Consider the following 24211-nt stretch of genomic DNA (forward strand, 5'->3'; position numbering starts at 1 on the left):
GTAGTTCCCGCGGGGCAGAAACCTCGGGAACAAGACACTTTTCCATGGGTTCCCCATTTTGCCTCTCTTCATACATACAGCCCAACAAGTTCATTCCTATTTAACATTTGTTATTCAGTAAAGTGGCGTGAGCAAGCCTTTTCTCACTGATCAATGAACTATTTCATGGCCAATTACTTTATTCCTTCTGTTACTGATTGCTCCGTTCATTTTATTACTCAATATTCATACAAGTTAGTCCATATTTCTCACATTATATTACTGACTACTCGAGAAGCTCACGCTGAATTCTTTTTCTCATTTCATATCCCTCAATCTTCCTTAACAGAACGCTATTGGCTATTTGATTATACTATGTGATAGCAGCATTAGGTGCACCATATGTCAGTTCAGTACTACAACATAGCTACTTAAGCATGTCCATGCTAACAGCAAGGGTGAGTGCTGTAACTACTGTAACCACCATTCATGTAACACGGCGCTCTCATAGTTCGAGAATCTCGCTATGGGCGTGAATACCGTCTTCCTGTCCTCGGGTAGTTTTCAGATATTCTTGACTTGTTTTGACTTTTGTGCCTGTTATTTGACACACGCCTCTTCGTCACTACACTGAACAAACTGCTTGTTTGTGGCCTTTTGCTTTTCTTCTCCATCTTTCTATTGTCCCATCGACTGCCAGCCTCCTCTATCTACTGCCATAACGGGTTTTTTTGTGCAATTCATCGGTGAGAATGTCGCACAATCGATGAGGCGATGTTTGTCCTCTCTGTTTCCTTATGGTGTGCATCCTTTAGCAATCTATGGAGAATGTGATGTACAGACGAGACTATCTTGAGTATTAATTAGTCTGATTTTATCACAGATTAATAACAACTTTGTAGATCGGAACTACGAACTGTAAACTGTAACTCCTAAACATCTTAATCTACTAAAAAAAAAAACGGTCTCCATAGCATGCCACTTTCTTCCCGGTCAGTAATGTGTAGCAGTCACTTCTACAGTTGTTGTGCATCCAGGTAGTGCTTTGTGAACAAGTGTTTCAGCGATATAATGCTCCAGCCATGCTTGAACTTCTTTGCTTGGATGCCTTAATAAAGCTTTGGTTGGATGCCGTCATTAATTTAGCGATTGAAGACCAAACGTTATGTTCACATCTACTGTCTCATCATTGATTGGGTGATCTCCCTGCTGCTACCTGCTTGACGATGACTTTCTTCTTCATCTTGTTCTTCTCTCTGATCTCCACCTGGCTGGATGTCCTTACTGAATTCATCTTGAGACAAACTGGCCCCATTGTGTGCTGTTGTGTCATATCACCCACCCAACTATGGTTTTGTTTCTTCTTTGGTCTGTGACTTGATCTTCCTGTGTAGCTCGCTGAGCTCGTCTTCTTCACCGACAAGCGCTACACGTGTACTTACTGTACACTGCTTACAGCCCTGCTGGTGCTGGAGATAGGCGCTAATAAATGTTGTGTCACGGATCAGTCGTGCCTCTACGTTTTAAAGTTAGTTTAATCCCTTCGCCGTTTGTAAATTACAACAGTAAATAACGTGTGTTGATTAGCGAGTGTCAGCGAGCAAAGGGAGATCACTCTAGCGAAAAACTATAGAGAAGCAGACGGCACTGGCGGACATGAGAGTGGAAGGATGTTGTGTGAGTTTTAATGTGAGCGTAGATCTTAGAAGTAATTCCTTGCCTAAACAAGGTTTCTTTTTTCCTCTGTGTGCTGTTGATTGTGGTAGGTATCGCCCTTTTGATCGAGGATTCGTCTAGATCTAATCTTGTCGCCTTCGGTGAAGCGCCCAGCATTGCAGTGTGTAGTGTACCGTGTACAGTGTGTACCGTGTGTACAGTGGGCTTCTTGTCCTATGACATGAACAGTGTGAAGCAATTGCAGTCTTAGTGATAGCTTTTACTAATTATCATTATTTTCAAGCACTATGAGCTTGCCTACTTGGCTGGAACATGCGGCTATGTAAGTACATATAATAATAACAACTTACGTGGGTTAGTAATTTTTGCAACAGTGTTCCGATAATTTTATTTGTGGTAGGCGGTATTATGATCCAATCAGCCCAGGGCTGCTGTAGGTTCCATAACATTGTAGTCTCGAGTGTACACCACGGTTCTTTCTACTGGTTTCTGTCGTCCTGTTTGTTTGGTGTTTGTTTAGAGCGGTATTGCCGGCTTCCTTTTGTAGCATCTTTTTATTTTTCCGGTTTAAAAAGTAGCAACATCAGCTTTATAGAAAGCAAGAACGAGATAATATTACAAAATAAATCTCTCTATTAATGGGACAAAGTGCACTAGTTATAAATGTTTGTTTCCGACATCACAGATGTACAAACACGTGATGACCGTGACTTGTTAGCATACTCGTAAGCTGCATTGCTGCACTGTTAGTGTACTCTGAAATTTGTCTATGCAGATATGAATGTATGGTTAAATGCATAATAGGAAACAAAGAAGAATGCTAATTATATTTTGCCTAATCGCACACTACACTATATATGTCCTACATTATCACCCTCAGCAAACATCAAATAAAAAAGTGGCTTGACTTGGCGGTGCGCTAACACTAACAATGTCATGTCGCTACTACCAGTGCTCACCTTACATTTCAACGCTAGGTCTTCATTATAGACTGTTTGATAGACTATTTTCCGCTTCATGTCACCAGTGTTGGGTCAGTGAGCCGCTCTCCTCACTCCAGGAAGAAAGTATGGAAACCGTAGCGTAACATATAAAAGGTGTTATTTAACATTTTTAATTAAATATTTCTCCTATAAAATCAGAGGCAGTGTCAAATTGAAGTTTTATTTAACTGAACAGTTTATTTTGTATATTTCTTTTCCTACTGCTTTTAAATATTTTTTTTCTGTTCCATTGACCGTTCTAAATATATGACTCGTTTCGGGTCATTTCCTGTTGTTCAGGTATCAGTCTCTGGAGGCAATGATGAGCAGCTCGCTGACAGTTCAAGAAACTATCGATTCCATCCGACTTTTAGTCATAGTGCGACTGCCTGGCATAGGTGTGGACGTCACTGGAGTGTTTGGCCCGAGCGCTCTCCCCCGTCCTGTGAATGCTCAATGATCACTTAGCGACGCACGCAGCCCAATGACAATAAGAACGATTACAGAAAAGCCAGCTGCTGTAGCAGACCTTTCTGCCAATGAGATTTCTAGAATCGGTTACCTGAGTACGTGGTTGCGCGAGCAGGCATGAAGAGAAGGTGACTGGTTGCCACGGTCCTTACGTCGCCGCCTCGGTGTGAACAGCAACATGCGAACATTAGGACAAGAAGGTGGTAGGAACTACTTTGGTTCTGTCTGAACTGTCTTCATACAAACATTCAGATGTGTGTGCCAGCCTGCGACAACTGTGATCTTCTCTATGACACAAGGCTGGTTACTAAAGACCTCGAAAGACTAACACCCTACAGTGTCTGACAAGTACTCATAGTGCTATGATGTCGATGTGTTTAGTCTGAGGCAAGATCGTGTCGTCTTTGTGACAAATAAAGGGGTGTGAGCATGGAAGGACAATACAGTCTCTCCGCTACATCAAGTACAAGACTTCAGAGTCGGGATTCCTTTACTATCATTAAGCTGGCGCAAGAAAACCTTGCTATGTGCGGGAACGACGAAATATATGGGTGACACCGGGGTAAAGGTAAATTTTAATGTCATATTAACAAATTTAGTCTTGTTTTCCAGTGGGATTTACTTCTCATAACGTGAGATAAGGTGAAATTGGCCTTTAACCAGCTACATTATCTTACAAAGAATGTGAAATTTTCAGTTGACCACTTGCCGAAAGTACGAAAATTAGAGTTAATTTTTTGTTTATTGTTTATTTATAGTTGATAATGAGCCAAATTTGTATACTTCCAAGATCATCTGCAGTAAACACTTACACAATGGATCGCTCTGTTTGCTGCTTAATAATAAATGTATCTCTCTGCTAGACTTCTTTCTCTGAAAGGGGTGTGCTGTTCAACAGCAAACACAAACGGATTTACTAAGTATGCGCCAAACTGTTAATCAACACCTCCGTATGTCAGATGAATTAATAGACAATAAGCATGATGCTTAATAATGACTTTGATAAGCTCTGCCAATCTTCTGTAGGTGTCCACGAGTGTGTATAGATACGACTCCTAGACTTTGGCTTCAAACCTCGGACATCTTCCTTGTCTGTCACACGCGTGTGTGTGTGTGTGTTGGTGTGTCCTTTTTACATGCGGAACTTTCATCTCCCAGGGTAACCTTAGACATTGAGGAACATCTCGTTTAATCGTCATATAAAGCCCTCAATGATATTATTGATGGATGCAGGTGACAGTTCGATAGACTGTGTTGCCAAGCTAATGAGATAATTGCCAAGCGGAGAAATCATTGTCTACAAGATGACGAAAAAAATGAACGCGACACTTAGTTGCTAGAGACTTCCACTAAGACTGGGACAACCATTACGATCTTCATACTGAGAAGCTTACAGAAAGATGGCGTTGTTGCCGATCAGTAATTATCCGAAGCTAATCACTAGCTGAAAGGTCTCTACACTCAGCTCTCTGCAGGCCCGTAATTCATTCCATAAACAATCAGTCATGGAGAACGCCACTCTCACCGCATCCACAGAAGTGATTCAAGGAAACATTCCCACGTTACGGCCAAGCGCGGATGACGTCACTTCCGTGCCTGTAGACGAGTCAGTTCAGCTGCTGATGACGACGACCAAGCGGCTATGGAGTGTGTTTCCCCCCGTGCTGCTGGCAGTCGGCACCTGCGGTAACGCGCTGTCCATCGCCGTCCTCTCACGCAGTAACATGCGGCGCTCCAACGCCGCTCTCTACCTCATCGTGCTGGCCGTCGTCGACACGATGGTGCTGTACACAGGCCTCCTTCGCCAGTGGCTGCTTCACCTAATTGAGGTGGACATACGGCAGTTTAGTCCTGTCGCGTGCAAGGTGAGGCTACTTGCTGCCAATAGCACGTATTCTGCTGTCAAAATGTCTGCAAGCGAATTATCCATAAGCTAGCATGTCAATACCTTAAAACGCTGTACACTCGTATGCTTATCAACCAGTGTTTCACTATCTTTATAGGCAATACTTTGGGCATTCCCTTAAGCCAGTTGGTCACTACTTTGCTATGCTGTGGTCAGTAAACTTCTCAATTTCCAGATGACAGAGTGTTGTAGTTCGGCCATACTGTGCACTCCAACTCACTGACCTCGGTGTAGATTCTAAGTCTTCAGAGCGAGCATAATCCCATCTGAAAATATTTTATATAATCCTTAACTTTACTGGTAGGAACAGTAAATTAAGTAATGTCTCACTTTGTAAAAGGCATGCTTTTTTGTAAAAAAAAAAAAAAAAGACAAAATATGTGAGATCTGTAAGGAATAGCTTTAGATGTTACCCTGCATTTACGTTCCGGGTGAGAGTACTGAAATATAGCTTCGCCTTGTTCTTGAATGCAGTTTTTGCTTGTTTTTTTTAAAAATGCCTCATACATGTCATATCCACTTTTTCAGCTTCACTCGTGGATGGTGTACTTCACGCTTGACATTAGTGTCTGGATCCTAGTGGCCTTCACCTTTGAACGCCTCATTTCCGTTTGTCTTCCTCATGACGTCAAGCGACATTGCAACGCGCAGACCTCATGTGTCTTCCTGTCTGTCATCGCAGTCGTCCTGATGACCATCAACTCTCATTTCCTCTATGGGCTTGATGATGAGTACATTCAGACCAACGTCACTGTCTACGACGAACTCGATCACCACAGGTATTCACACAATCCACTGAGTCTTTACATGTAGACTGAATAACCACCACCACCACCTCCTCCTCCTTCTCCTCCTTCTCCTTTTCCTCCTCCTAAGCGATAGACAGGCTGCACTCTGGTAGTTTCAGAGAGCGTAGATATAGAGAGGCTGCACTCCTTCTTTGTCCTTACTTGTTAAGAAAAGTAGTGACGCAGTTGCTTCCCTTCGAAACGTGATGCTAGCAGAGTGCAGACATCTCCCTCTCTGGACGTACTACTTAGTGAACAGTCACGTACGTTCTCGCACGCATTGTTACGGTCACACTCATGTGCTTATTGTCTGTGAAGCACGAAGTGTAAAGATGCACTGCACAAAATGCTGCTACGGTCACGTGCTCACTCTCTGATTGCGACGTGTGCTGTCAGACAGGTGACAACAGTCCGGCGCTGCATCCCTTTAGGGAGGGAGTACGAACACTTCTACAACATGGTGTGGCCCTGGATAGACCTGTGCATCTACTCCCTCCTTCCTCTATCGCTCATCGTCGTGTGTAACTCAGTCATCATAATCAAAGTAAGCTTGTTCGTCACGCTCATGTAGTCCTCCTCTACTCTGACCTGTGTTTGCCAACAAGTTCATACCATGCCCTTCTTTTAGGGCGGCGCGCATTTTGCTCATTGCATTTAGCAAACTCTTAGAGCGAAAACTATTTACAACCCTAAAGAAGGAAATTTAATAAAATCATGACTCTACTATAAAATACTGACTTTTATTCAAGCTTAACAATAACAATAACAATAATAACAACCGACTTTATTAATCCCAACGGGCAATTTAGATGGGAGCTGTGCCCTGTTTCCAAAATATATGTATATGGACAAACACACACACACACACACACATGCACACCTACCCATCACACACACACACCGCTGATAGTTCATCTGTGATTGAGTAGCTGGACTGCGGATGGCACAAAAGATTTCAGGTGCCTATTGTTTTTGCATACTGGCATGGCATAGAGTTTACCGGAGCTTAATAAAACAAATTCCCCCGCTAGCACATGCTCAGGTATGGACATAATGCGGGAAGCTTACAAACAAGGTTAATTTTATCTTAGCCTTTTATTGTTTCTTTTTCTTTTCTTTTCTACCTTTGGTTAGATGTTGGCTTGTTATTTATCTTACCTTAGTATTAAGGCGCCGCTATGAGCGAAATGGTGCGTGTTCGAAGAGTTTACTTGATGTGTACCTGAGGTATGCATGTCTTTACTTACAGGTATGTGTTAGCCGTCGAAAGGCCCGGCGTGTCATTCCGTCCGTAGCGCCCAGTACACATACTGATGTCCAGGCAGATGACACCAGATCACGCCAAGTGTCCTCCATGACCGCAACACTAATGACATTGAACCTGGTGCTGCTGGTAACAACCATGCCAATCAGCGCCTATCTCATCGTGGAGCCTTATTTTGAAACCATTCGTGACAGTTCCTCGGAGCAGTATGATCCAAAGGTACAGATGCGCCCCGTCTTTCACCTACAAATGTCTCACTAATGATCAAAACTATATTCGTGTATTTTTTCAGCACACATTAATAAACACCCTGATTGTGCAGGCGAGCTGAAATTACTTAAAAAACCACGTTTAGCGTAATTCTTCAATGTGCTGAATGGTGCAAAAGTATAGATTCATTCAGGGGATATTTGTAACAAGTAAAATGTTTAAGTTTTTGCTGATTTTGTGAAGAAATATATTATTTGCACTGGTTAGAATTGTCATCACTAATCTGGTCAATAATTCTGTCTAAACGAACTATGCAAATAATAATGAATCCTTGCCGAAAAAGGTTGATTAGGACCTTCAAAGATAAGAACATTAGCAACAGTGATTACAAAAAAATGAAGTAAAAAATGTAATAACGTTTCTAGAAGACCAAGAATGTTACTAATTGAAAAAAAACTATGCTTGAGAACCAAAACTGAATGAAAGAGCAAAAGATATGTATAAGTATGGCTTTAACTGATAATTTATTAAGTTCTGGACTACAAACAAACTTTAAAATTAGATGTCATGGACCTAGTTCTTCGTTGTACAGTATGTGTCAAACAAAGGTCTTCTCCGTGCAGCGATGTTCAGTGATGTACGACAGATAGCAATGTGGATTCAGCTCAACTCCAACCAATGAGCTAAAGTGGTATTCCAAAGGAAAACAGTTCAATTTGAATGGCCCTTGTAATTGTCAGTGTACCGCACCATACTGAGAAAGGGGATAAAATGTTTTCAAAACAGCTATCAGTAGGTGGTTCTGTGATGGCATGGGCTGGGTTTCCTAAACTGTTATGACTGAAACAGATTAACAGAGATTGGAAATCTATTAGCGTGCTCTTTTTTTAGTGCTATGTGTTAAGCATCATCGCCCAGACATGTAATTTTCAGCGATATAATTCATCTCTACGCTTATCAAGACTCATTTAAAATACAGAAAACCATCGATTTTATAGACTAGCCAGCAGAAAATCAAGATCTTAGCCTTACAGAAAATAGTCGGGAATGCATGGTATCCAAAGGTTAAGTACTTTAAAATAATATGTCTAAACATGGAGAAAAACATTTGGTAAAGATGTTGATAATAAAGATGTAAAAATGAGAGCAGTTTTCTTCGTGCTCCATACCTTTGCACAGGTTAAGGGTAACACTTTGTATTTGTCCTTTCTCACTTTCTCACTTTGTTTACGATAAGTGTTTTATCTACATTATTCCTGTGTGGGTAAACCTCACAAGAATCAATGTGTTGTAGTTGGTCAAGAGCAGGGGAGGGCAATTAATTTTCCCAAGGGGCCGCATGAAAAATTGGGATGGTGTCAGAGGGCCGGACTAATATAGTTAACTCAGTTTTACACAATACTGTATATATAGTATATATACTGGCGGGCGGGCCATCGGGCGGGCCGGTCAGAGACAGGAGGCGGGCCGGATCCGGCCCGCGGGCCGCCCTTTGCCCACGTCTGGTCAAGAGGGTGTCTGTTCTGTTACGCATTGTACACTGCCGCTATCTTTTATTCTTATTTTTCTGGTGTTTTATACATTTGTTCACTTTATCTTTTTCTTCTTTTTTATTTATTTTTTTTTTTTGGGGGGGTGGTTTTTGGGGTTTTTGTTGTTGTTTTTTTATGTTTGTTTTTTGCTGCGCAATGAGCATTCTTCTGAATGGATACCTGCGATTTACAAATAGACATCACCATCATCATCATCATCTTGTCCTCCATCCACCATTCAGCGCTGTGGTACATGTCATCGTTGTTGCAGATGTTATCTTCGCCATCGTCGTCATCAATTACTTTTTATCACCTTCTTCATGTGATCCTCATAGTTAGTCTAGAACCATATCTGTATGCGAAAAACACTGCTTAGAAACCTATACAGAATTCTCTCTCTCGTCTCTTGTCTCCGAGGAACCTCTTACGTGCCTTCTTAGTGACATGTTAGCTTTTGATTATACAAAACTCACAACAAAATATTAAATAATATGCTTATTAGATCATGAATGACTTGACTTTACTGTTCAGTAAGAATCTTCTTTTCTTACACGAAAAGTGCTTGACCTGTGACACACGTTTTGTTGCGCTATGCTGTCCTCAACGTTCTAAGTTCTGATGCAGGTCTCAGCACAATTCAGTATGGCGTGGGCCATTGTCAACATTTTCATGTACACCAACAACTCAATCAACTTCCTTCTCTACTGTGTGTCTGGAACTCGCTTTCGCGGAGAATTGTTAAGCTTGTTTGGACGTAGACGAAGAATACGGCCTATGGTCATCACCAACACACACGTATCAGAGTTCCGGAATACAAGGTTAGTATACGACTAACAATCCTGAAATATAATTAGTGCCATTGCTATATAACTTACTGTGCGGAAATATCAGGTTAATACACATAGATATATTACTAATAGTACAAAAATACAAATATGACTTTACCATAGAACATCGTCAGTACATGTGGTTAGTTTAGTCCTTGTTGTACCTCGAGGGCAGAGGGCCGCAACAACACCTCGCCAGAGGAGCCGATATAGGGCAGCACCCTTCAGTTGGGCTCATGTGGTTCCGATGTCTCGCTCTCTACTGTTCTTTTCCAAATCTGCTTTGGTCTCCCAACTCTCCTCCTCCTCTGAGGGTTCCAGTCAAATGTCTGCCTGGCATTGGTGTTAGCTGGTTTGCGCAGGGTGTCCCATTTGCGCTTATTGATGTCTTGGCTAGTGGCTTTCTGGTTGGTTCTTTTTTACGGGCTGCTGTTGGAGATCTTTGCAGGCCATATTATTCCCAGAATATGGCGTAGGCATCGGTTAGTAGCGGTCTGGAGCTTGTTGTTGATGGTGTTTGTCACTCTCCAGGTTTCAGAACCATACAGTAGAACTACCTTCACATTGGTGTTGAAGATGTGGGTCTTACTGCGGAAGGATAATAATCGGGAGTTCCAGATGGGGCGTACGCTGTTGAAAGCATGCCTGGCCTTGTTGATGCGGCTTTTGATGTCTTTATCCACTCCACCGTCCTTGTCAACAATGCTCCCCAGATACACGAAGTGGTCTGTTTCCAAGATGTTCTCTTCTTGACTATGATTGGGAGTTCCGCTTGTTGTTGATTCTCATCACTTCGGTCTTCTTTCTGTTGACCTTTATTAAGTCTGTCTTCTCTGCTTCCTCTGCTAGCTTACTAAGTTTGGTTTGTGCATGTTGTTGCCGATGAGATAGAAGACTGATGTCATCTGAAAAGTCCAGGTCCTCTAGCCCTCTAGCTGTTTTGTGAAAGTCCCCTAGATACCGGTGTTGTTGTCTTGCGAATAATCCTGTCTATGTGCATCAGGAAAATTGTTGGTGATAATATGCAACCTTGCCTTACTCCGGTTTTCATTATGAAAGGCTTAGTGAGTTTGCCGTTGTGAATAACTTGGCAGGACGACTCTTCGTTAGTGCATAGTAAAGATTTATAAACATTACAGATACGAAGATGTCTGTGACATAGTATCCAATTACTTGGTTATTACTTCTAACTGTCATCAGTATCCTCAAGCAAGATAACAGCTTACCTGGTATCTAGCATGAGTGAATGGGTCACCATGACAACAGGCATATCCAAACTAGCATAGATCTTCTGGTAAGTTGAGCCTCGTTAAAGGTCTGCTAGCGTTGGTCTCAAGCTGGTCCTGATGTGGTCCACAACATATAATCCATAGAGTAATAACAACTAGTTGAAAAAAAACTTTTTAAACTCACGTGTGATGACAAACCTATTATGGTGCAGTGTACAAGAGCCTCATACTTTTGTGAAGCCTCTTTATCGCAAGTTCTGTTTTTCCATTTGTCAAGCTTAAGAGTACCAGGGACTTTAAGACCTCTGCAAACCTCGAGACAAGAAAAGACACGGTGGCGCTTGCTGGGAGAGCGGCGACCGTCCATAGAAACGGTCGCACTACAGGGCGTCTACATGGTGAGTGAGAACAGTGTAAGACGACAGCCACAACAACCACGGCTACAACAGCTACAACAGCCACACAGCCACAGCTCCAGTTGCAAGCAGAGCAAACGGGCGAAGGGGTTAAATCAAGGGAAGCACTGACAGTGTCCTCAACAGCTCTTGATGTCACAGCCGGAAACACGAAGTGCTCAAGAAAGAACAGTGTTCTTGATCCAGAGAAACAGGATAGCGCTGAAGGCAAGAACACACATAGTGCTCTAGAACTTTGGACACTGTAGGACCTTCAGGGTATATAATTAAAAAAGGAAGTAAACTATAAACAAAATTTCTGCTTTGTCACATGTGTTGCTCTTTGTTTAAGGTTTATTAGAGACTTAGCTAACCACAAACCTTGCTAGCATAAGCACATTTATTGTTGTTCATCAAAGACTGTTTACGTTTCCCTGTAAAGATTGTGTGCACTTTTATTCGAGAAAAAAATACGAATGCTGGCGAATATATTCAACTGTCAATCCGCAAAATGACATTGTTAAGAGGACACGTCCTTACTAAGTAGAGAGCGCGCTAGCTAGTGTGATATTCAATTACACTAGTTTTATAATTATAAAAAATTTGATATTCTGTTACAGTAGTTTGATATTTCCGGTCAACTTCAGTAGGCTGGTATGATTATTCACTGCCGTTGGTTGGTCAATTTGTTAAAGCTACGTTTTCAAGAACTTCTTCCGAAGTACCATAATGCTCAGCATACTCCTGCTAAAAATGTGTGGATTCAAGTTTCTAATGGTCTTAATTCAAGGCGGTAATGGTAAGTATCTAAAGCCAGTAAAAGATGGCCTTTTCTCAATGCCGTTTGGCTGCCCTCTAAATCGCTGTGTATCACTCTAGCTCCACCCTCATGTCTGCCGCTGATGACGCACACAGTGGAGGAAAGCGTTTGTAATAAAATGTCAACTTCTTTTGTATTCGAAGACACTCGCCAAAGATGTCACTAAAGATGTCGCAGGAATTTTAATCGTTTGATTTCTGTCCCAAAGTTCAGTCCCCAGATCAGCAGTCAGGCTGCTAACAGACGGAGAGACAACATCACAAGTGTATTTTCCTCGCTTTATCAGAAGATTATTAGGTTTTTTTTCTCTTTTTAAGAAGGGGCAGTATCTGCACACATAAAAGTGCATAAATAGATTATTTTTTCAAAGAGGCATTGTGGAGACTATCCAATGAGCAGCAAAAACATGTTTACACCTTCTTGACTAAAACAGTGGTGTGGATAGGAGCATTTGCAGCCTTCAAAGATCCAGCCCTATCCTCCGTCTTTGCACCTAACAGCCAGTTGACAGCTGCAATATCATTGTCTCTCTCTCACTATCTCTCACTGTGCTTAGACAGTGAAGTAGCGATAGTGAATTTGAAGATTGCACAGTGCCTTTCATTGCAAAAGGAAGTATTTTTACCTCAAAGCTATTCTATAAAAGGCACGCTTTACTTGCCTGCATCCAACAAAAAAGACGAGAAGATACGATGGACATACTACAGAATCCGAATGTCTATTTTCACTCACACATAAACTATTATCTAAACAGTTGTATACAGTACTTCTGTATTTCAGTTCTACAAAAGTACGGAGGACATTTTACTGGCATAAATCTGCTCTTTCAGAACGAATGGCAACAGAAGCTGGGTGGGAAGATGCTGCTTACAGCTTCTGATAACGCGCTGCAGTGGGACTGCTTCTTCTCCATCTGCAGCAGCTGTGACTCAACACCTGCTTAGGTGCAACAACTAGAGCGGATATGAGCTATTTTGAGGAAGTCGTTATGGTTACCAACTTTTTTTCTTTTATTAGGAGGAGTGTCTCCACCCCACCTTCTTACTTCTCATATATCGTGCACACACACACACACGGACACATAGACGCACGCACGCAACACAACCATCATCATCATCATCATCATCATCATCATCATCATCATCATCATCATCATCATCATCATCATCATCATCATCATCATCATCATCATCATTACTATCACTATCATAATCATCGTCGGTTCCAAACTACTGACAGTTTACTGAGCTCTTACACCATCCTTTAGTTTACTCGCTGCCTCAACCTACCCTTAGTCTAGTCATTCCTCAACATAGCCCTAGTCTAGTGCTTACTCAGGTTACCCTTAGTGTAATGAGCACTTTATTTTACCTGGGGTGCTCTATGTTACTTTGACTTGAGTTACTGTGTTCCCCTAGTCTGCTATGACGAATTATTGCAGTACAGTCTTGACTCTTCAGGGTAATACATCAAATAGTCACTTAAATGAGGTGTAGCTATGAAATACAGTGACATTTTAACATAAACTTTCATTTTTCTAATAAGTATAATGGCAAAATCTCACACATTTTTTGTCCACACAGATGCACACCTAAAAACCAATGCATAGAGAGACGCGCGCTTAAATACGATAAATGAATATTGTATTCTGGCGTATGTATGTTGCAGCACATTTGAAGTAAAATATTGCAGCAAGGGCAAAATACTCAGTTGAGAATAGACACAATGGAGAAAGTAGTTAGCGTTCTTTATAAAGGAGTTGTAAGCTGCTACGTCATTTATGATTATGTGTTCAGACATTGATGTAACATTCTCCTGATGACGTAAACGCTCTGAATTATGGATGAAGAATAGCCACTGGTTACAAGTTGTTTGCCCTGTCTGACATGATTTCCATCTTGGAGCCCCATGGATGCGTGTGTAGAGGCGTCCACGGGTAAGTATGAGCACGGACTTGTTTTACACGTGATGTGTGACTAGCGGCGACCATGTCATATGTTTACAACTTCGTCTATGTTTTCATCCGTGATTGGTCGCGCTTTGAATAAACAAGGTGTCTGGCCGGCGGTAAGGTCTCGTTGATCACTGACTTCTGTCCCTACACCGGACCCCAAGCTGGACACTTGTAGAGCTGTAGCTAGAAGTTATTTCACCGTTTACCATCAACATTTTTTCTCGTTCTTTGTCGGTGTGTCATCCATCTCGCCATGCAATGCTGTTTTCTCTACCGTCATGCGCTACACACATTAACCGAGCAAACATTGTCCTCGTGGTCTTATTCGGTTTTAAAGGGTTCACTAACTCGACTGTCACAAATATCTGCCAGCATGCTCAACGATTACCACGTATAGAGCTATAATTATCTAATGAAGGTGAGAGCTGGGTCCTACATGTTCCTAACATGGGAAATGGATTTTAATCATTTATAAGGCAGTACAGGAAGTTACAGCTCCGCTTGCCGAACTCGTTTCCTGCTTGCATTGGACTGCGACGGCTCAGTGGCCGCAACCTCACCTTCTCTACCTGATAATCCCTGTCGTCGACAGTAGATCAACAGTATCACTTCTTCTCTACCTGATAATCCTTTATCCTAACAAAAAACCCTGGGTGACTAACCCTGAGCCTAAAAGCAGTGCTTAACAAAAGAAACATGTGTTCTTCACGGGTTCACTTTATTTCATTCGCTTTGTTTGAGCCGTAGTGCACTCTATCACTCAAATGTCTGATGAAAACTGAAACAACTGTCATCTTTGGTGAAAAGAGTTGTCTGGGATACCAACAAACCGCCGACATGAAGAGAAGCAAAAGATGTGAGCATGTGATGTCTTCTCTCTGTATCGCTCTTTGAGTGGCCACCTTTTCGGCAGACAACAATTTTTGTTTTAGTTGGTTGAACTTTAAGCAAATTTTCTTGGATGCTTGACGGAGAACTCCACAAACTACCCTGTATACCTAGTTTTGTTAATTCCTGTAGTAATATTGCTCGTTGCACACTATTGTACGCTTTCTGAAAATCCATGAATGCTACGTATAGCTTCATGTTCTGAGATAATTGTTTCTGTATTGCTGCGTAGAAGGTGAAAATATGCTTGTGTTTCATCGACTAGTTGGCTGCTCTCTGCCCACTGGGTTAATCTTTTATTTAGAATGTATGTAAGGACTTTACTAAATGTATTATTAAGAGAGATACCTCTCTAGTTTCTTGGCTGCTTGGAATCACGATTTTTTTATTCCTTGGGCTAATCTCCCTGGTCATAGAATTGAACAGTTTGGCAAGGAATGGAGTTATACCACTTTTAAGATTTTATTGACATCTAGGCCTGCTTTACCACTTTTTAAGTAACTTATTGCCTCTTTGACCTTCTCTTCTGTGATCTGTTGGACGTCTGTTTGTATTTCACTACTGGTACTTTTACAAGGGTTATCTTGACTCTCTATGTCACCCCTTCATTTATTATTGTTTGGAAGTGCTTTACCCAATCCTCTTCACTTACTTGCCCCAATACAGTCTCCTCATTATCTCCCAGAAGTCCTTTGGTTTGTTGACTGCACTTTTTAGCGACTTCATTTGATTGATTGTTTTCTTTCTTTCTTTACTGCTAGCAGATTTCTACAAAATTTTCTTTCTCTGCTCTTCCTGCATTTTCTTCATTCTAAACTTTCTTATCCTTTTCTTACTAGTCTTTTCTTGTCTTACATTCGTTATCAAACCATGTATCAAAGAGAGACAGATACCGTCTTGTGATTTGACTAGTTACATTCTTTGTCATACATTCACCAGCCTTTTTCATTCCTTCATTGGCCACACATATGAGACTGTTTCAGTATCCCAAGCCACAATATTAGTAGCCTCACTTAGAGTAAGTGTAAAGGATTCCGATAAAACAGGGATGCACAACTTACGGCCCGCGGGCCATATCCGGCCCGCGACGCGGTGCCATCCGGCCCGCGAAACTTCTGCCCACAGAAAAATCGGCATGTTAGTAATAAAAGAAGTCCTTAAAAAAACGAAAAAAAAAAGAAGTATTTATCCCCACGTAGGGGCGTCTCTCAATCTTTTTTTCGATGGACGAACATTTCGATTAAGTGCTCCGACGGTGTCTCTACGATGCAGCCGGACATTCAGAAGTTGGTTTCGGGTAAACAACTTCAAATATCTCACTAATTACTACATAATTAATGGTAAGTAGAACTTGTTTCTAATAAAAAAAATGGTATCTGCTCTATTTTTTTGTATTTTTGCGGTGAAGTGGCCCGCGACACGGCTGTCCGAAATGGATATAGCCCGCGACACGGCTGTCCGAAATGGATATGGCCCGCGACACGGCTGTCCGAAATGGATATAGCCCGCGACACGGCTGTCCGAAATGGATATGGCCCGCAGGCCGAAAAAGGTTGTGCATCCCTGCGATAAAACATTGCTGACAAAGGTGTCAACTTTCTGTGTATTCCATACCATCTTCTGTACCACATCTAGTTTCTTTAATTCAGATTGTTTCTTGTCATACTGAATCTTAAATTCTACATGTATGTGTGAAGATTCTATTCTATCACTGATGGTCAAATCTATAATCGCATGGGTAAATTCTAGTGAAGCAATACAATAATCTACTACACTGTTTCCTTGCTGCTATGAAGGTAAAAGACCCTGACTGTTCTTTATTACACCATCTATTCAAAATACTTAAATCAAAGCATATACACAGGTCTAAAAACAGTCTACTATAAGCATTTAGCTTTACATCCTTAGATTGTACATCATGGCACAGCATCTCACCTCTCAAGTTCTTTTTAGTAGATGTTTCACTCACATAATCCATTTCTCTGGTTACATACCTTATATTTGCTGTTCTTACATTCATGTGACTGCATAACAAAATATATGGATTATCAAAAGATGACATAAGGTCAGTTAGATATTGCTCTATTTCCTTGATGTGGCTTTCTGATTCACGCCTCTGGTAGTATGGAAGTCCTACAGGTAGTACATATACAAATAAAATTATTATTGTTGATACATATTCTAATATTCACTGCTTTCTACTAGTTGGTCTCGTTCTTAAAGCTCTCCTCTCGTTTGGGGAATGGCGGGACATTTGGGGGCACGGGTACCTACATTCTCCATGGTGTTGTTTGCTGTCACTTACATGTTTTAGATTTCTTATGGAGATTGGGGTACATTGATATGTTTCCAGTGAGTTATTTCTAGCTGATTTTGGGTCCGCGAAGGTAATATTCAGAAAAGGTTATCCGTCTAGGGAAGTTGTCTCCCCTCTGTTGCGCATAGTCCCATGGTTGTCTCCCCATCCTTGTTTCGTTGTGAGAAATGTAAGATCAGAGAAGTCTCTGATGTTATTCCCGCGTGCTTTATTTCTTTGTTGGGTTTTTCAGATGGAGGTTTCCTGGGATCATATGTTGGTACGCCTTTCTTCAATATGAAGTCTGAAATTCTTGGAGTAAAATTTACATCCTTTTTCACACGCTCTAATTTTGCTCTCTGGCTAACGTGAGATAACGTGAAATTTGCCTTCATCAATTCCAGTAGGTTACAAAGAATGTAGAATAATTAGTTGACTACTTCAGGTAAGAACGAAATTTTGAATATTAGGGAATAGTTTTATTTCTTCTTATGTTTAATACAATTTTTATTTAGTTTTAAATGAGCGAAAATTGAGTTTTTCAATGATCACCTGCAGTAAAAGTTTGCCTAATGGATCGTTCTGTTTCATAGTTTGTTGCATAGTAATAAATGCATCGTTCTGTTACATTTTTTCTCGGAAATTTCCTTTGATAAACCGCAGAGACGTGCGGGAATTCAACGAATGGACCAAATTATTAATCATCATATCCGTATGTTTGATGAATTTTATGACAACAAACGTGACACTAAAAGAAGTCATTGTTTGATATGCTTTGCAACGGCTCTGTAGGTGTGTACAGATAAGAACGCGCGCGACTCGTAGACTTTGGCCGTTAAGCTCAGTCGTCTTCCTTGTCTGTCACACAGTGTGTGTGTGTGGTGGTGGGGGGGTACTTTCATCTTTAAAAGTAACCTTGTTAGACTTTTAGGAACATAACATCTCGTTTGATAGTCCTAAAAAGCATTCGTTGATATTAATGATGGCTTTCAGGTGACAGTCCAAGATACACCGTGTTGCCAAAGCTAATAAGGTACTGGTGTAGAGATTATTACTGGTGAATGACGAAAATAAAAACATAACTCTTATTTGCTAGAGACCAAAGACTGGACCACCATGATGATCGTCATAAACTGAGAAGCTCACAACTTTACAGAAAGATGGCACTGTTGCCGATCAGTAATTATCCGAAGCTAATCACTAGCTGAAAGGTCGCTTCTACATTCCATAAACAATCAGTCATGGAGAACGCCACTCTCAACGCGTCCACAGAAGTTCCCACGTTACGGCCAAACGCAGATGACGTCACTTCCGCGCCTGTAGACGAGTCAGTGCAGCTGCTTACGACGACGACCAACCGGCTATTGAGTGTGTTTCCTCCCGTGCTGCTGGCAGTCGGCACGTGTGGTAACGCGTTGTCCATTGCCGTCCTCTCAGGCAGTAGCATGCGGCGCTCCAACGCCGCTCTCTACCTCATCGTGCTGGCCGTCGTCGACACGATGGTGCTGTACACAGGCCTCCTTCGCCTATGGCTGCTTCACCTAACCGATGTGGACATACGGGAGTTTAGTACTTTCATGTGCAAGGTGAGGCTACTTGCTGCCAATAGGACGTGTTCACAAGCCAATACCTTAAAACGCTGTACACTCGTATGCTTATCAACCAGTGTTTCACTACCTTTATAGGCTCTACTTTCTGTCGGTCACTACCTTGCTATGTTGTGGTCAGTAACATTCTCAATTTCCAGATGACAGAGTGTTGTACATTGGTCATACTGTGCACTCCAACTCACTGACATCGGTGTAGATTCTATCAGACTAAGTCTTTAGCGTGAGCATAGTCCCATCTGAAAATATATTATATAATCCTTAACTTTTCTGGTAGGAACAGTAAATTAAATAAATCATGCCTCGATATTTTAAAGGGCATCTGTTTTTTTAAATAGGACCATATATGGGAGATTTGTAAGGGACAGCATAAGAAAATTCCTTTGCTTACTAGGAAATTTACGCATTTAAGATCCGAGTGAGACGACTGAAATGTAGCTTTACATGCATGTCATATCCACTTTTTCAGTTTCACACGTGGATAGTGTACGTCACGCTTGACGCTAGTGTCTGGATCCTAGTGGCCTTCACCTTTGAGCGTCTCATTTCCGTTTGTCTTCCTCATGACGTCAAGCGGCATTGCAACGAGCAGACCTCATGTGTCGTCCTGTCTGTCATCGCAGTCGTCTTGATGGCCATCAACTCTCATTTCATCTATGGTCTTGGTATTGAGTATACTAACACCAACGTCATTGTCCACAATGCACTCGATCACAACAGGTATTCACACAATCTGCTGGGCAACTCCTGCCTCTTAAGCCATGAAATGTCAGTGTGACACTAAACGTCCACCTCTCTAATGAAAAGGGAATGGCAGAGGTCACTGTCTCCATTGTCACTGAAAATGTGTGTGTTTAAATATAAATATAGTGTGTGTGAGAGAGAAATTATTTCAACATGTAGAGGCATGTATATATATATATATTGCTATATATTGATTGTGCGGGTACTATCTGGAACTGCATTTATGTATTAATAAAGTTGTATAGAAGTAAGCTTAAGGAAGGAGGCGTGCACAGTGTACTTGCCCTCGTTAACCCAGATGAGGAACGGAATGGGTGTCTGATTAATTAGAGGGTTGGGGACTCCCTTCCTATTATTGACATGTGACTAGTCAGGAGTTGTCTCCTTCAGTGACTTTATGTTCGGGACGTGTGCTCTGCGATGACTTCATTACATGTGACGAGTTTTGTGACTTGTGTTGTTGGACCAAATGACAGTAATAACATGACAAGAGTGAAGGGCATCTCAGCTCAAGTTGTAAACATTGGGTGACGTACTACTTAGTGAACAGTAAGGTTCTCGCACGCAGTGTTGCGGTCACAGTAGTGTGCCTATTGCCTGTGAAGCACGAAGTGTAAAGATGCATTGCACAAAATCTGCTATGGTCACGTGCAGCAGTCGCTCCCATCACACTAAGGAGTGGCCTCACGCTCTGATGTGCGACTTGTGCTGTCAGTCAGGTGATAACAGTCCCGCACTGCACCCCTTTAGGGAAGGAATACAAAGAATTCCACGACATGATTTGGCACTGGATAGACCTGTGCATCTTCTCCCTCCTTCCTCTATCGCTCATCGTCGTCTGCAACTCGGTCATCATAATCAAAGTAAGCTTGTTCGTCACGCTCACGTAGTCCTCCTCTACTCTGACCTGTCTTTGCCAGCAAGTTCATACCATGCGCTTTCTTTTAGGGCGGCGCGCATTTGGCTCATTAGATTTAGCAAATTCTTAGAGCGAAAACTATTTAAAACCTTAACGAAGGAAAGTTAATAAAATCAGGATTATACTATAAAATACTTATTTTTGTTTAAGCTTACAAACTAGCTGGATTTTATCTTAACCTTTTATTGTATCTTATTGTTTTCTTTTTCATTTGGTTTCAATTTTGGCTTGTTATAGATCTTACCTTAGTATTAAGTCGCCGCTATGAAGAAAATGGAGCGGGTAAACCGATTTAAACTTAAGTAGTAATTATCATATATTCTAGTTTTTTTGGTTTATTAATTATTTAATACATCATCGTGCATGCTTCACTCGTATGTCTTCCCCTGCTGTTTTATGATCGTTCTCCGGGCACATGGGCACATGGAAGAGTTTACTGATGCATTCAAATTTCCACCTGAGCTATGCATGTCTTTACTTACAGATATTTGAAAGCCGTCGAAAGCCCGTATCGTTCCGTCCGTAGCGCTCAGTAATATCCTGATGTCCAGCAGATGACACAGATCGCGCCAAGTATCCTCAATGACTGCAATACTAATGACATTGAACTGTGCTGCTACTAACAACCATGCAATCAGCGCATTTAACATCGGAGAGTGCCTTATTTAAGGCCAGTTCTTGACGAATCCTCGGAACAGTAAGGAGGTATTTGATCCAGGGGTGAAGGTGGTAGGGGTATCAGGGGTGGAAGGGTGGGTAGGGATTTGGCGGAGGAGGGCCGGACTTATAAAGGGAGGTTATCTTTCGTGGCATTAGTTGGGGGATAGAAGAAGGCAGATTAGGGGGTGGTTGGGAGTAGTGGCTGTTGGGATGTGAGGGGTGAAGGTGGGAGAGGGTGAGGAGCTGGTCTACTATGTTCACTAATGAGAGATGAGCTGAGGTGATGGATGGGAGTCGTTGTAAACTATTTCATGATGTAAGATGAGCACGAGGATAGAGGTGAAGAGGCTGAGCAATAGGTGCTTTATTGATTATTACACGTTGTTAAGGGTTTGTGGGTAAATTGGTGTGTGTATCAGTAGACTTAACACCCCGAGGGTGGTAGTGCAGGTGAAGTGGAAGATTGCGGGAAGACTTTTAAAAACACGTCGGAGGAGCGTAGGGAGTTAACGTCTTGGTTAATTATAGAAGGCGGTTGAGGGTCATCTCGGTGGGAGAGGACGTGGTGGGTGAGTGTGGTGAGTGCGGGCAGATAGGGCGGGTAAATAGGGGTTGGGAGGCGGGGATGATTGGATGTTGCGTGTGGAGGTGAGGTTGGGATGAAGGTTGTGTCGTTTAGAGCACAGAGGTGGAGAGGAGGATAAGCGCGTTGTGTGAGGGTGAAAGTTTGGTATGAAATGGGTTATGAGAGAGTAGAGGTAAAGGACGGGGCAAGTGATGCCAAATCTAATATCAGGGAGTGGGGTGGCTGTCAGGGGAACGGGGAGAGCAGAGAGTGTCGGGAGGTGAGATTGAGAGGATAGTGGGTAGTGCATGGCGCGGTGTGAACGAGGGGGGGTGATGTTAATGGGATAGGGGAATAGGGATTGTAGGGCAATGTGAATGAAAGCAAATTAAAGTGAAGGGGCAACGACGTAGCAAGTTATGGTGTTGGCTTTAGGGATTGACAATTTATGAAGTTGTGGTCTAAATGGTAATTGGGTGGCCGGAAAAGACCTTTAAAATTGCACATGTTTTCCCATCTGTGATTACTAGTTCTTCGTTATTTAAGAATCATAGTATGTGTTAAGGTCTGCAGACGTGCAGCGATGTTCAATGATGTACCACAGAAGCATGTGGATTCAATCAACCCCACATGAGCTGAAGTTATTACATGGTATACAAAGGTTAGCTACTAAAAAATCAGTTATCGTAACATGAAGAAAACCCTTGGAAAAGTGACTAACACGGATGAATACATTCGACTCTTCATCAAAATACGTGGCAAAGATGTCGATAATAAAGAGACAAAAAATATACTTATGCCACGGTTAAGGTGACGTATTTACCTTCTCCCTTGCTTCACTTTATTTAAAACAAGTATTTTATCTACATTATTTTGTGTGGACTTAAGCCCGACAGATAAACAATGTCTGTAATAGCTGATCAAGATATGTGTCTGTACTTTGAAACGTTGGCTTGCTTGTCTTGCTTCATTCCAACTCCATCAGCGTTGTGGTATTAGTTATCGTTGTTGCAGCATGTTATCGTGCGTCTCATCGTCGTCGTTATCCTTCTTACATTTCATTCTTTCTTCTTCTTTGTGGTCTTATACTTAGTCTATATAATCATACCTGTGTGCAAAACCTGATGAGAATCAGAAACAGTATACAGAGTTATCTTATCTATCTCTTCGGCCCTCCTTCGTGACATTACCTTGTGGTTTTACATAAAGTCACAAGTTAATTAGATACAATTAAATGCTATTTTCTAATTAGTTATAAATTTGAACGACTAAATAATGTAATCTTTTTCAGCGAGAAACTTAATTTTTTTCTTTTTACTTTTACAGAGAATGTTGAAAGTGTTTTTTTGCGCTATTGTTTCTGGACAAGTGCTAAGTTCTGGTGCAGGTCACAGCACATTCAGACTGGCGTGGGCCATTTTCAACATGCTCATGTATCACCAAAACTCAATCACTTCTTTACTGTGTGTCTGGAACTTTGTCGCCGAAGAATTGTCAACTTGTTTTGTACGAAACGATACGATACGGAACACACACAGTATAGGGCCAGAAATAAAGGTTGATACTTCTACAATACCTGAAACATAGTGCCATTACTATATAGTAACTCCATTGATATTTCTTTTAGTGTTAAAAACTATAATAGTTTACTAACTCCAAAAGTGGTTGTATTTACATTGTGGCTTAGTGTATTGAATATGCTGTAAACATTACAGAGACATGATGTTTGTGACACAAGTATCCAGTATCTTGCTTATTTTTCTTATGTACCGAGTAACTTCTGAAGTATATAAGTACTGGTATCTAGATGAGGAGCATATTGGCTTGCTCTTTTGAGAACTGCACCGTTTAAGTCTAGTGGTGATTGGCAAAACTTTTTTAACTCAAGTGTGATGAGAAAACTTGATGTGCCGTGCTCAGAGTCTTCAAGGTTTGTGAAGCCTTTTATCGATGAGTATCTTTGGTTTTTTTTTTTTTTCTATTGTCACGCTTGAAGAGTACCTCTCAAAGGCGTGCTAAACTCTGCAACTCGAGAAACAAAGAGCGCGGGGTCATAGGTCGGCTGCTGCCTTTATCTGGTGGTGGTGTGGGGAGAGCGGCGATACCGTCCGACTGGAACGGTGATGACACTGGGTATTGACATGGTGCAGAGAATAGGGTGGGTAGACGACAGTCAACAATGGGACAGCAGTCCAGTTAGAGCAGAGGCAACTGGCGAGAGGGGGTAAATTCAAGAACGACAGTTGCTCACAGGTTGATGTGTCACAGCCGAAATGGAAGTGTTCAGGAATAATTAAGTGTTCTTGGTGCAGAGAACAGGAATAGTGTAATCTCTGAAGACCTAAACAACTATAGCATTACAAAAGCGAATTATTTATCAGTGTTCAGGCAGAACCTAGGACATTCTTGCGCCAGATCCATAGAAACAGGATGTGCTACTTGCAGCGCTAACATTGGAAAAAAAACGTACTAGATATAAAAAGAAAAACGGGTGATA

General features: G+C 41.7%; 3 protein-coding genes across 4 annotated transcripts in view; all 3 read left to right on the top strand.

Moving 5' to 3' along the window:
- The first annotated feature begins 1505 nt into the window (after positions 1–1505).
- Positions 1506–11689, top strand: LOC112554209 (probable G-protein coupled receptor 139). Of its 2 annotated transcripts, none has more exons than XM_025221869.1 (8): positions 1506–1978; positions 2940–3678; positions 4137–4975; positions 5545–5795; positions 6123–6348; positions 7054–7287; positions 9435–9628; positions 11144–11689. In XM_025221869.1, exons 3-8 carry the CDS (start codon positions 4616–4618, stop codon positions 11391–11393), a joined length of 1515 nt encoding a protein of 504 aa, XP_025077654.1. In that variant the 5' UTR covers positions 1506–1978; positions 2940–3678; positions 4137–4615; the 3' UTR covers positions 11394–11689. The 2 variants fall into 2 exon arrangements, with proteins under 2 accessions (XP_025077654.1, XP_025077655.1); XM_025221870.1 differs by having other exon boundaries at positions 6201–6348; positions 11144–11686.
- Positions 11690–13805: 2116 nt separating this feature from the next.
- LOC112554212 (probable G-protein coupled receptor 139) overlaps positions 13806–24211 on the top strand; it is a 38929-nt gene continuing 28523 nt past the window's right edge. The window contains exon 1 of the mRNA XM_025221878.1: positions 13806–14017. The gene's annotated coding sequence lies outside the window, so the exon portion shown is untranslated. The remainder of the gene's footprint in view (positions 14018–24211) is intronic.
- LOC112554211 (FMRFamide receptor-like) overlaps positions 18358–24211 on the top strand; it is a 10346-nt gene continuing 4492 nt past the window's right edge. The window contains exons 1-3 of the mRNA XM_025221873.1: positions 18358–18805; positions 19296–19546; positions 20286–20433. Coding sequence (XP_025077658.1) covers positions 18461–18805; positions 19296–19546; positions 20286–20433 — 744 coding nt within the window. The 5' untranslated portion in view covers positions 18358–18460. The remainder of the gene's footprint in view (positions 18806–19295; positions 19547–20285; positions 20434–24211) is intronic.

This window comes from Pomacea canaliculata, linkage group LG13 (genome assembly GCF_003073045.1).
Source record: "Pomacea canaliculata isolate SZHN2017 linkage group LG13, ASM307304v1, whole genome shotgun sequence".
In the NCBI taxonomy this organism is placed as follows: Eukaryota; Metazoa; Mollusca; class Gastropoda; order Architaenioglossa; family Ampullariidae; genus Pomacea; species Pomacea canaliculata.

Excerpts from the sequence above, each read along its gene's own strand:
- LOC112554209 (XM_025221869.1), top strand. The coding sequence starts at position 4,616 with ATGGAGAACGCCACTCTCACCGCATCCACAGAAGTGATTCAAGGAAAC. Across the intron at positions 6,349-7,053 it reads ACTCAGTCATCATAATCAAA|GTATGTGTTAGCCGTCGAAA; the intron begins GTAAGCTTGTTC and ends CTTTACTTACAG. Across the intron at positions 7,288-9,434 it reads CGGAGCAGTATGATCCAAAG|GTCTCAGCACAATTCAGTAT; the intron begins GTACAGATGCGC and ends GTTCTGATGCAG.